The sequence below is a fragment of the Tasmannia lanceolata genome, unplaced genomic scaffold, assembly GCF_043159265.1.
Source record: "Tasmannia lanceolata isolate RefF3 unplaced genomic scaffold, GAP_Taslan_0.1 ptg000019l, whole genome shotgun sequence".
In the NCBI taxonomy this organism is placed as follows: Eukaryota; Viridiplantae; Streptophyta; class Magnoliopsida; order Canellales; family Winteraceae; genus Tasmannia; species Tasmannia lanceolata.
In genome coordinates, this window is record NW_027518696.1 from 6,487,964 (window position 1) to 6,501,327 (window position 13,364).

General features: G+C 42.0%; 2 protein-coding genes and 1 pseudogene across 2 annotated transcripts; all 3 read right to left on the reverse strand.

Annotated features, from left to right (window-relative positions):
- LOC143853240 (ferritin-like catalase Nec2) overlaps window positions 1-3,390 on the reverse strand; it is a 44,490-nt pseudogene extending 41,100 nt beyond the window's left edge.
- Window positions 3,391-6,834: 3,444 nt separating this feature from the next.
- On the reverse strand, window positions 6,835-7,979 carry LOC143853241 (pentatricopeptide repeat-containing protein At4g38010-like). Its single transcript, XM_077362974.1, has 2 exons — window positions 7,587-7,979; window positions 6,835-7,116 (listed from the first exon to the last, which is right to left on the reverse strand). The coding sequence occupies exons 1-2, from the start codon at window positions 7,977-7,979 to the stop codon at window positions 6,835-6,837; spliced, it is 675 nt and encodes a 224-aa protein (XP_077219089.1).
- Window positions 7,980-8,794: 815 nt separating this feature from the next.
- Window positions 8,795-12,293, reverse strand: LOC143853400 (ferritin-like catalase Nec2). Its single transcript, XM_077363157.1, has 3 exons — window positions 11,853-12,293; window positions 10,282-10,507; window positions 8,795-9,268 (listed from the first exon to the last, which is right to left on the reverse strand). The coding sequence occupies exons 1-3, from the start codon at window positions 12,224-12,226 to the stop codon at window positions 8,891-8,893; spliced, it is 978 nt and encodes a 325-aa protein (XP_077219272.1). The 5' UTR covers window positions 12,227-12,293; the 3' UTR covers window positions 8,795-8,890.
- Between the last annotated feature and the right edge of the window lie 1,071 nt (window positions 12,294-13,364).

A 13,364-nucleotide genomic window follows, 5' to 3' on the forward strand; every position in this document is an offset into this window, starting at 1 on the left:
CAAGTGTTTTTGAAATGTTTTTATTGTTTTTTGACACCAGAGAATAAAATCCTATCATCATAAGGGTAGGGAGACTTCTGGAATCCCGCAAAGGTTGGACATCATCCTATACTTTGCGGGGGAACGAACAGGAAAATAACTCGGCAAGGGTTGGACAGCATCCTATACCTTGCAGGAGCGGGTAAAGATCACAACTTGATGGGAGGATGGACAGAATCCTAACCCCTATGATGACAGGAAAAATTCCTGGACTGACTGAAGGACTGACTCCTGTGCTGAAGACTGTTATAATTACTATTTATAATTACTATACAAGATTACTATTCAAAAATACTATTCATAATTACTATTTATAGGTACTATTCAAAACTACTATTCATAATTACTATTTATAAGTACTATTCAAAACTACTATTCATAATTACTATTTATAAGTACTATTCAAAAACTACTATTCATAGTAGGACCCGCTGATGTGGGACCCGCTGTTGTGGGACCCGCTGTGGGACCCGCTGATGTGGGACCTGCTGTGGGACCCGCCGATGTGGGACCCGCTGTGGGACCTACTGATGTGGGACCCGCTGCTGTGGGACCCGCTGTGGGACCCGCTGATGTGGGACCCACTGCTGTGGGACCCGCTGTGGGGCCCGCTGATGTGGGACCCGCTGATGTGGGACCCACTGTTGTGGGACCCGCTGATGTGGGACCCACTGTGGGACCCGCTGATGTGGGACCTGCTGATGTGGGACCCGCTGATGTGGGACCCACTGTGGGACCCGCTGATGTGGGACCCACTGTGGGACCCGCTGATGTGGGACCCGCCACTGAGGGACCCGCCACTGTAGGACCCGCTGTGGGACCCTGCTGATGTGGGACCCACTGATGTGGGACCCGCCGCTGTGGGACCCACTGATGTGGGACCCGCTGTGGGACCCGCTACTGTGGTGTATCGTGTAGTGCAAAGAATGACTAATTATAAAATAAAAAACTGAACTTACACCGGCTATAATAGGAGGAACAGAAGATCCAGGAAGATGTTGACGGAGTCGGTGTGCTTGTGTGGGGCCCGCTGCCGTTGGATGGGTTGTGGGGAGGCTTGCCGGAGAAGACGGTGTTTGGTGTATCTTGAAAACCTCTTTGCTATCAAAGGCTCAAAGCCCTCCCCCAAAACCAAAGGAAAAAAAATATCAACCCAAGAGAAATTTTGCACTCTAGCCGAGGAGAGAGCTCTTCAGCTCTCTTTTCTTTCTTTTTTTAGAAGAGAGGAATTCAACCTCCAATCCCCCCCTGCAGCCCCCGAGACTACAGCCTTTAAACAATACAAGAACCCCCGTGAATTCCGCTGGAATCAAGAATTAGGAGGTAGTCTTTGTTGGTGGGTGTAACGTGTTTCGCACTTCGCATGATTTCTGGCCCACAAGCCGAAAGCATGAGGCATTTTTTTTTTGACTTTTCTTTCCGGTCCTCAAAAAATGTGTCTTGTGTTTTATCAGCAAAGGGACCCACCAAATGTGAGACCCAAATCTCATATAATCCAACTCGCCACTTCGCTTTTTTTTTTTATATTATATATATATATATTTATATATGTAACCGACGACTTCTACTCTCTCTCTCTCTCTCTGCTGTTTTTTTTGAAAATTCCATCTCCTCTGTAAATGAGCTTTTTACTTTTTTTTTACAAGAATAGAGGGGAGTGATATTGGCACCACCATTGATGGGCGCACAAACAAATGATAAGGCGCGCCCGTAACCTTTGTCCCATTCGGCCCAGGTTCGGCCCCACCCAGGATAAATCACCCCCCTTCTGCGCATTTACACTACAGCACCGTCTTAGCTCGTTCGCTAGGCAAACGCGATCGGATTTTGACGAAATTTTGCGGGGACCTAGCTGGGACCCAAAGCTAGCCTAGGGTTAAGTTTGGGACCCTAGATCATTGATCTGATGGGGTTTTGCACAAAATTGGAAGGTTTAGGGCACGGTCAAAATGTGGTGTCTACAATGGGCCACAAGGTAAATAGATTGGAGCCCAAAAATAATTTTTTTTTATAACCCTTTTATTTATCTTTTTTCAAACCCTGCATTTTCACGCCCTTTGGTTTCTAAATGAACTCAATTCTCTATAAAAGACAAACAAAAAAGGGGTGGATATGTTAAATTAGGGGCTAGATCTTCTTACTCTCTTTGAAACATAGCCATTGAGGAGTGGGTTTGCACCCACATAGCCAACGAGTCCCACGTATGGAATTACATAGGAGGCCAACATGGAATTGACGCTATTGTGATATGGGTCGAAAGGAGGGCTGAGAGGTTTTCCAAATGCATTAACCATTAATTTGGCGAAATTGCCTGCACTCAGATCTAACAGTGGCCTCGGGAATCCACCAATCGTCGATTTAATCGCCCTGCAATACAAAAAAAAATAATCACAGATCGGAGGTTTAGGATCATCTTACGTAGATAATTTACAGGTACAGTGATACGTGCCTAAATGGGTCCCATTTAGAATGGAACAAATTACTTTCTTATTTTAGAGAATTAGATCAGATCTAGTAAGATCTGTATCTTTAGTAGCTTGATAGATTACAATACTAATTTAGATAAGTATTATCTTTATTTAGTTATTTTTATATTTATCATAAGATCTTGCTAGATCTTTCTATATTTATCTTGGAGTGTTTTATATAAGCACATGCTATTTTAATGAAAATCAATGAATGAAGAAATTATCTTAGAATTATGTCTTTTTAGCACAAAGGAGGACTGATCCTTTCCTCGAAGTGGATCAAGAGGCCGATCTTCCCTCTAAGAAGATCAATCACGTTACGAACCGATTCGGGTTCGTAACATACAATATAGAAACTTCGACATATCGGAGGGTTAGGATGATCCATGGAGACGATTTTTTGGGCACACCCCATCCATATCATGGCCCATAAAATGAATGGTTTACATCACACAAAAAAATGTGGGCACAATATAAATTCTCAGTTGAGAGAGAGAGAGAGACCTCAAATGACCCACTTCCTCAAAGCCAAACTCTCCAATTAAGTTTAGTGTACTATTGTCGAGGTTTGCTTTCTGAGCCCCGATCGGAGGTGGTCCACGCATGGCTAATTTTGGTTCGATTTTGTCGAGCCCATAACCAAAAGCTCCAAACAGAAAAAACTCACATTCCAAGTGCTCAAGATTCAAAGGGAATCTTAATAGATCCACATGTTCTGGGTAAATTGGCAACGTAGAGGTGGAGGGGTTGACTCACACTTTGGGTCTAGTAGATAGAAGGAGCCAAAATTTTCTGGTGGAAGATACAAGGAGTGAACATTTCCTGAAACAACAGTGATGATGAAGGAGAAGAAGAAAGAGATTGAAAAGATTGATGGAACCATTAGGAGTTTAGGAGATTTCACTGAACTTTTCGATACATTTACAAGAGGATCAATGTGTGCTTATATAGAGCACTTACATGATAAACATGGAATGGAATTGAAGGAAATAATCCTATATAATCTCTCTTGCTTGCCTTTTATAATCCCACTTGCCTAAACTTTTATATACATTTACAAGAGGATCAATGTGTGCTTATATAGAGCACTTACATGATAAATATGGAATGCAATCGAAGGAAATAATCCTATATAATCCCTTTGCTTGCCTCTTATAATCCACTTGCCTAAACTTTTGGATACATTTACAAGAGGATCAATGTGTGCTTACAACACTTACATGATAAACATGGAATGGAATCGAAGGAAATAGTCCTATATAATCTCTCTTGCTTGCCACTTATAATCCACTGGCCTAAACTTTTAGATACATTTACAAGAGGATCAATGTGTGCTTATAGCACTTACATGATAACAATGGAATGGAATTGAAGGAAATAATCCTATATAATCTCTCTTGCTTGCCTCTTAGAATCCACTTGCCTAATTTATCTAGTTGGCTCATTCACCCAACTTACCTAATCTACCTCCAAGATGATCCAATTGTGAGATCTTAACCTAATCCCACCGTTGGATCCCACATATTCTAGCAATTTTCACTGAATCACAATAAGAAATCAGAGATAAAATAGGGATTGAGAATACTGTGATCAATATCATGGTTTTTTTTTTTGATAGGTAAGCTGGGGTTTGGCGGGGACGCCCCTACGGGTTTATTAGAATGAAAAAGATGATACATTTTGCATACAAGCACTAACCCTATCACAAGAATATGGATACATACCAAGAGAACAACGCCAAGACTTATCCTTAGAAGTAGTCAAAGGACAAGAGAAAGCATAAAGAATCTCGAGAACTCCTAATAACCAAGTGCGTCTATCATCATCTTCCTAAACTTCGTAGCTCTATGGCTCTTTCGCAAATTCTGGTGCTTCTTTTTACTTACCTCCTACCTCTCTTCATTTACATGGGGTTTGTGAGCACTATGATTTCTTTGTGCTGTAGTTTTACTCAGAGACCTGGATGGTGCCTTCTTTTGTGGTGAGGAGAAATCTTGGGTTGGAGATTTTGAATTGCTGAGATCTCTTTCAAATATGCCAAAAAGTTCAGATTTCGTAGAAAACGGAAGATGGTATCCCCGAAACCTATGCAAATGGATCCGGAACGCTGCTGTCTATTTTAAAACCAAAAGAACTCTCAACTTTACACAAACTACAAGTCCATATTTCTTTAATTAAAAGCCACCATTGAATGGTAGTTTCAAAAATTCGTAGAGTTTTAAAACTACCAGTTAATATCGATTTTATAAAAACTACCAACTGAAATAGAAACTTTAGAAATTTGAAAAACTACAATGGGATAAAAAAAGTATCAAAACTACCACTATCAGTCATCGTCTTCCCGATTAAAAGTTTCAAAACTAGTAGCTTTTGCTGAAATTTACAGAATCTGCCATTGAACTTTGGACCTTAATTAATCGCAATCCGATCGTTCAAACACGGCAAAAATTTAGGGGTTTGATTGGAGGATGAAGGGGAACATGCCGGTAGCCTCGGTTAGTTGGGAAAATCGCCAGTCACCGGCGGTAAATAAATTTTCCAGCGACCCTCAATTTTTCACAAAAACCCCAGAATTTTGATTTCCTTTGTAATTCAAAGCATAAAACCTTGGCTCTAATACCAAATGTTATTCTATAACATTACTTTATGATCCTATTGGATCTTTGGCAATGGAAAACAAGAAAAACTTGATTTTAATAAGATGGGTTTGATGTACCTTTCACCACTCTGTAATCTGTCACCTACAGTTTGTAATCTGTTTTTTCGGTCACTTTTAGGGGTCGTTTGGATACGCAGATTTTAGAATCTACGTTTTTGGTTTGAAAACAGTGTAAAAGATGGTTTGTGATTAGACCTGGCAAACGGGTGGGTCGGGCCGGGTCAACCCGCGGGTGCGGGTCACACGGGTTGGATCAGGAAATGACCCGCATTTTTGCGGGTCAGAATTTAGGTGACCCGCGCGGCCCGCGGGTGGGCCGGGTCAACCCGCGGGTCACCCGCAAATTCAAACAGTTGTTTAATTTGAGAAATGTTATCACTGGATTTTGATGAGTGCGGTATGGCCGGCACCGTGGGATGATCCAAACCGTCCATTAGATGGCCCACAGGCTAAATAGGTGTTGCCCCAAAAATCATTTCAATAGGTTGATCCTAACCCTCCGATCTATAGAGGGTTAGGATCAAGTGATCAACCCTCTAACATTCAAATCGTAGGGTTGGGATCAACCTATGGTGCTAGCCATAACCCATTCAGGCATCAAACCCTTAAAAAATAGATTAGCATGACAAAATCATCCTCTTTGCATTAGAAAAAAAAAGCCATCTAACTAAATTAGCATGACAAAATCACCACCTTTACAAAATCCAAGCGACCCGCGGGTTGACCAGACCCGACCCGTGTTTTTGCGGGTTGGGTCACCCGTGGGTTAGTTTTGACGGGTCACTAAAACTCAGACCCATGCCCGCAAATTTGCGGGTGGGTCGGGTCAACCCGCGGACACGGGTCGCGTTTGCCAGGTCTATTTGTGATCAAGCTGCTGCCGCTGTCCTGGCAGCGTTTCTTGGATTTTAAGTAAGAAAACCATGTTTTAGAAACCTCTCCCCCATGAGATTTCTAAAACCTGGTTTTCTTACTTAGAAATAAAGAAACGCTGCCAGGACAGTGGCAGCAGCTTGATCATGAACCCTCTTTTTTTATTCATCTTTTCAAACAAAAATTCATCGAGACTGATAAGGATATCCAAGGGCTAGCCTATAAAGCCCAACCCAAATTTTGCTGGAACAAAATGAATTAAACCAAGGCCTGAAAAGCTTGAATGGAGCTAAACAGTACCCACACCATTGTATTCCTTCTGCGTTTTTTGAAAACCGCTGCCTCTGATAAATGGATGGAATGTATGTGTTTCTTTTTTTCTTTTCTTTTTTTCCGAGTTGGTGGCTTCTTCGGTTTATGCCGCATGCTGCCCTCTCAAAAAGAGTCCCCTTTGGACTCGATACAAGTTTAATGTCCAGATGGGCCATTGCTTCAAAATAAGATGTTACTAGTATTCCCAGGGTGGAGCATTTTTGGAACTAGAGGCAACAGTATATAAGATTCTCTTCATGTGATCAAAGTTCACAACAAAACCATTTCCAGTGGCGTCTGCATTCTCTATCCATCTTCTTTGGGTTAGTCATATAAACTCCTCATCCATATCATACAAGACCAATGTGGTGTTTTGAACATATCCCTCATCTTCTAAGTGGGTGCTTAGCCTGTACAATACCTCAAAGATCTCACATTTGGGGTGTGACTTGTCCTCTACAAGAAATTGATGAACCACACTGTTCACTTCAATGGAACTACACCCTGGAATTCTCTCATGTCTCTCATCACCTTTCTCATCTTCACAACTTCATCCCAACGATCTCCGGCTGCGTATATGTTTGACAAGAGCACATAACATCCCCCGTCCCCTGCCGCCAATTTCAAAAGAAGTTTCACTACATCCACACCAGCACTAATGTACCCTCTAGTCTTATAGGCACTAAGCAAAGCCCCCAAAATCACTACATTAGGCTCCATAGGCATACCCCTAACAAGCTCTTTAGCCTCATCTACAAGACCCGCCTGACCAAGAAGATTAACCATACAACCATAATGTTCGATTGTAGGAACGATGTTGAATTTCTCATACATTTGGTGGAATTGCCTACGACCTTCATCAACCACTCCTATATGACCACAAGCGCATAGGACCCGACGGAGGTAATTTCATTGGGTTGGACATGTCCCATTTCCATATGTGTAAAAAGGGCCAATGCATCATTCCCATTGCCATTCTGTTGTGTACGGCGTACTCTAACACATTCATGCCAAGCCTACCACATAACATAGCATTCCAAGTGAGCACATTCCTTTGTGGCATCCCATGAAAGACCTGAAGGGCTATTTCTATGCACCCACACTTTGCATAAATGTCTATAAGGGAAGTGCCCGAAACTACGTCAAGTTTAAGCTTGTTCTTGTCAACATAAGCATGAACCCCACTTGCCCATGTCTAATGCCCCTATCCGAGAGCAGGCTGATAGAACACTCACCATAGTGACACTATCTAGCCTAACCCCGGCGAGCAATGTTGCTCGGAAGAGCCCTACGGCCTCTGTTGCCCTTTTGCTCTGGGCGTAACTAGCGATCATCCCGCTCCACGAGAGCAAATCTCTCTCGGGCATTTCATCGAGACCTCGCAAGATCCACACTGCTCCACTTAGAATAACCGCTAATTGCCGCATTCCAAGAAGCCACATTTCTCTCGGGCATTTCATCAAACAGTTTTCTTGCACTCCCAATATCCCCAAAATCATCGTATTCCAAGTGATTTCATTATTGCAAGGCATTTCATCAAACACTTTCCGTGCAGACTCAATATCCCCACATTTACCGTATACGTGAATAAGCGCATTGCGAAGAAATACATCTAATTGAAGCCCCATTTCCATGACCTTCCCGTGAACAATCCTTGCTTCCAGGCAAGTGGGTACTAAAGAATAAGCTTTGAGTATAAAAAGGAAGGTGAATTTGTTGGGTTTGATGTTATACGATCTCATTCGGTTGTAAAATTCGACTGCATTTTTAGGGCGAGATATAATATGGTGTGTGGGCGTGAAGTCCAGTATTATTGGAAAGTAGAGTGAGGCCCATTTGTTGGGGCTGTACCTCGTAAATCATCTCCATAGGATGATCCTAACCCTCTGGTCTGTAGATGACTTCACATTATAGAAACCTTGATAGATGGGAGAGTTAAGATGATTCATATGGAGATGATTTACAGTGCAGAAGCTATTTTATGTTGTGGCTCAACAAATGAACGGTTTGGATCATCCTATAAGTAGGTTCCACTGTACTTTTTGAAAAATACCGTACTTCAAGCTCACTCGGCATATAAAATCTTGAGCAGAATCAAATTCAAATTCTTGCTAATCTGAAATTATTCAATGCTTAATTACACAAAGTTCCAAATTAATGAAGTGAATGAACAATAAAAAGCTGACTTGAGCAGTAGGTTTTTTTTTTCTTTTTTTTTCTTGAAAAAAGTAAAGGCCTCCTTTGCATATCACCAAAATCAGTCTTAATTTGCAAATACCCTGCATTACGTGCACAGCCCGCTGCTGATCTGATTCAGTGATTTGACGTGAAAAGTGGGCAACTTTATGTCAAATCACGTGATAAGAAGAGCGTGCAAGTAATGCAGGGGAGTGAAAATATCATCACCCATAAGGTTAAATTAAGATAAACTCGTAAACAAATGGGACATTAAGATAGATATAATTCTATTATTAACCATCATTTGCATATAAAGTTATACACAAATTATAACTAGAGGTACCCAAAAGGCCCAAAGTTATTAAGGCATTTCTAGATACTGTCTAGCAATCCTCCCATTTCCACCATTCGGGAAGAACCCGCCGGGTCGGTGCTCGTCCCCTGTTCCATAAACGGTCCTCAGGATCTCACGTGGGGTCCGTGCGTATGAGAGAGAATTGGGGTCCGCCGATAACACATTGGTGCTGCTCTTATTTTCGGCACCGGACTTGGGAGGGACCACAACGCCTTCGTCTTTGATGCCACACATTGCGAGTCTGTTCCTCAGATCTGAAAGATGAGAAGTGAATTCGGCCACCGTGTAGTTGTACGGGTGAACCCGCTCTTCGGCTCGATCGTAGAGGTAGTGTCGGATGACCGCATCTTGGCCGGATTCGACTCCTAACAGCCCTGCCACTAGCTGCAAAGAAATGGTGTTTACATATGTACATGAATATACTTACATCATTTAAGCCCTGTTTGTTTAAGATTATGACAACCGATTGGAGTGCCAAACCGATTATTGGACTTAAAATTATGTTTAAATTTGAGTCTGATAGTCGGTCTAGCACTCACATTCGGTGATCATAATCTTAAACGAACAAGCCCTTATTATGAAATAACCAATTACTCCGAAAGCTTAAGCTGCTAGAGACGGTGTAATTTAATCATTTATACTTCAACCCCCCCACCCCCCACATGTGTGGCCCCTATTTTTGGGTTGGACTGAAACGTGGATTTTTACAATTAAAGAGTTCTGTGAGAGGCAATAGCTCTCATACCATGTGAAACAACCAATTACTCCAAAAGCTTACGCTGTTAGAGTCGGTGTAAGTTAATTATTTATACTTCAACATTTATACCCCCTGGGTGCAACTCGGGTATGGTTGGGTCGGGTTGAGGCCAATCCTAGCCCAACACGAGGAACCAAAACCTCAACCTCAACCCAACCCAACCTGATCCTTGGGTCAAGGAGAGGGTCGGTACTAACGCAACCAGCCTTCAAATATCTCAACCATAACCCGGGTTGGGTTGGAACTAATTGGATTCAGGTTGGATTGGGCCGACACAAAAATACAAAAAAAGAAAGAAAGAAAGAAAGAAACCTCAGTTGGCACGCACCCAAAAGACTTTCCCAGCCACAAAAATGATCATAAGATAAATTTTCCGCCCTTCTATAAGCGACAAAAAAGTGTGTAAATTCTGTATACCCAATGAAAAAAATGGAGTCGTCCATTGATGGGATGGTAGGATCCCAAATCAAATGCAGATCATCCAATCGAATGAACTACATTGTGTAATTTTCCTTTGTTTATCTTTTTTCAAAAAATGACTGCATTTTCACGCCCTTTGCTTTCTAAATGAAAACATTCTCTATAAAAGACAAACAAAAAATGGGTGGAAACGTTAAATTAGAGGGGTAGATCTTCTTACTCTCTTTGAAACATAGCCATTGAGGAGTGGGTTTGCACCCACATAGCCGACGAGTCCTACGTATGGAATTACATAGCTGGCCAACATGTAATTGAGGCTATTTTGATATGGGTCGAAAGGAGGGCTGAGAGGGTTTTCAAATGCCATATCAAATAATTTGGCGAAATTGTGTGCACTCAGATCCAACAGTGGCCTTGGGAATCCACCAACCGTCGATTTAATCGCCCTGCAATACCAAAAAAAAATAAAATTCAATCACAATTTTATGATCACAAAAACGAGAATGGTATAATTTTTTTAGTATAGCAATATCAAGAGAGGGAGGGAGAGCGAGAGAGTAGCAATAAAAAATGAGAAATTATATGGTGTAAGGCTTTACAAAAATAAGGCGACCCCCCCACAACACACACCCACGCATAGGGGTGGCAATGGTTCCGTTTGACCCCCAAACCGAACCGAACCAAAATTTGAATCAGTTTGGTTTTACCAAACCGAAACCGAATTTTTGGTTCGGTTTCGGTTTGGGTCCGCCAATTTTGCCACCACTTACTCATAATCATTGGAAATATTCGGTTTCGGTTCGGTTTGATCCTCAAACCGAACCAAACCGAAATTTGAATCGGAAACCAAACCGAATTTCGGTTCGGTTTCGGCTCGGTTCCGGTTCGGTTCGGCCAATTTTACCACCCCTACCCACGCACCCCCACACTCACTACAGCCATACTTGTAAGGAATTACACCATATAAAATCTCATAAAAAAACTCTAAGAAAACTCTCATAAAAAACATTCAGAAAACTGGATTCGTGAGGTCCAGTGCTTTTCAACAAGTACAGTGGGCCCCAGTCCATAGGATGATCCAAACCGTTCATATGTTGGGCGACAATGTAAGTAGGTTGTATCGTAATTCATCTTCATAGTATGATTGATCCCAACCCTCTCATCTGTGGAAGGACTACACATTATAGAAACCATCCATGGGTTGGGAACATCAACTCGACTTGTTAAGTCTAGAATTTTTCAAAAGTACAGTGTGGCCCAGTTCATAGGATGATCCAAACTGTTCATTTGTAATTGTGGGTCCGCAAAGTAAATTCGTTGTACCTCTTAAAACTTCTTCATATGATCCTATCCCTCCGATCTGTATATGGACTGCGCAAATCTCTAGATCGGAGGGTAAGGATCATCAACTTGACTCGTGAGGTCTAATATTTTTAAAAAAGTACAGTGGGCCCAGTTCATAAGATGATCCAAACCATTCATTTGTTGGACCACAATGAAAATAGGATGATCCTAACCCTCAGATCCGTAGAGGTACTGCACATTATAGAAACCTCTCGATTGGAGGGTTATCATCATCTTACGTAGATAAATTACGGGTACAATATAGAAACTTCGACAGATCGGAGGGTTAGGATGATCCTATGGAGACGATTTTTGGGGCACACCCTATCTATGTGGTGGCCCATCAAATAAATGGTTTAGATCTTTTTTTGGCCCCAGTATAATCTTGTGCTGCACCTGCATGAGAGAGAGAGAGAGAGAGAGAGAGAGAGAGAGAGAGAGAGAGACCTCAAATGACCCACTTCCTCAAGGCCAAACTCTCCAATTAAGTTTCGTGTACGAGTGTCGAGGTTTGCTTTCTGAGCCCCAATCGGAGGTGGTCCACCCATGGCTAATTCCGGTTCAATTTTATCGAGCCCATAACCATAAGCTCCATACAGAAAAAAATCACATTCCAAGTGCTCAAGATTCAAAGGGAATCTCAATAGATCCACATCTTCTGGGTAAATTGGCCATGCAAAGGTAGCAGGAGGAGATGGCTCACACTTTGGGTCTGGAAGATAAAAGGAAGCAAAATTTTCTGGTGGAAGATAAAAGGAGTGAAAATTTCCTGAAACAACAGTGAAGAAGAAGAAAGAGATTGATAAGATTGATGAAACCATTTTCACTGAATCACAATAAGAAATCAGAGAGAAAATGGGGATTGAGAGTACTGTCAATAGCTTGGATTTTATAGTGTGTGGAAGGTTTCTCCTTTTGACTCAATTTAGTTTCAACAACAGAATTGACCGATTAACTAGGGATAGTAATTTGATGAGTCAGTACAGCCCACTATGCTTATTAAATACTTATTGCCTAAAATCACATGCATCTGGTGACCATAATTTGATTAGTCAGTGGAGAAGTTTAAAAAGAATTCACCTAATGGTTTTGACAAGTGTGATTTTAAGCCATGACAATCATCACATCATGGGGCCCATTGGATGAATGGTTTAGCTCAATCTAGTACTTAATATGGGTTGTTTCAATCATAGGGTGTCCCATACTGGGACATCTCCTAGTAGTACTATATATTAACGATGAGGAATTGTTGGGACCCGAGTAGAACTCACCCTTAAAAGCTAGCCGTTAAGGGGAGTGTGCCCAAATCCTTATAAGCCTTCTAATGTGGGATCTTTTGCTTTTGCGTGGAACCGCCAACAATCTCCCCTTCCGAACTATGAGATCTTCCTTGAGGGATTTTCTCCATTCTCGAGGGCACAACGGGGTTACTGAGATCATCCTAGAGGGACTTTTCTGTCCTCGGAGGCACATTGGGTTACCACACCCCGGCTTTGATACTACTTGTTGGGACATGGGTAGAACTCGCCCACAAAAGCTAGCCGTTAAGAGGAGGGTGCCCAAATCATTATAAGCCCATTCACATCCTTTAACTTTTCAGATGTAGGATCTTTGCTTTTGCATGGAACCCCCGACACATTGACAGCCCTAGTGTGCATGTGCTCTCATGATTCCGTGCTATAAGAATATGCATAATTCAGGCATCCAAGTATCCCTATAAGCAGTACATGTCAAGGTTGGATAAAGGGTGACGAAATTGATCTAAGTGAGTGGATGGGCTGTTGTTTTCAATCTCAATTGTATTTTCTCATTTTGCAAGTGCTCAGTGTACGTGTTTTTCCTAGTCTTGGCCTCTTTGGGAATGAGAGCCGTGTTGGAATATCGAAGTTTGGAGCCTACGTGTTTTTCCTAGTCTTGGCCTCTTTGGGAATGAGAGCCGTGTTGGAATATCGAAGTTTG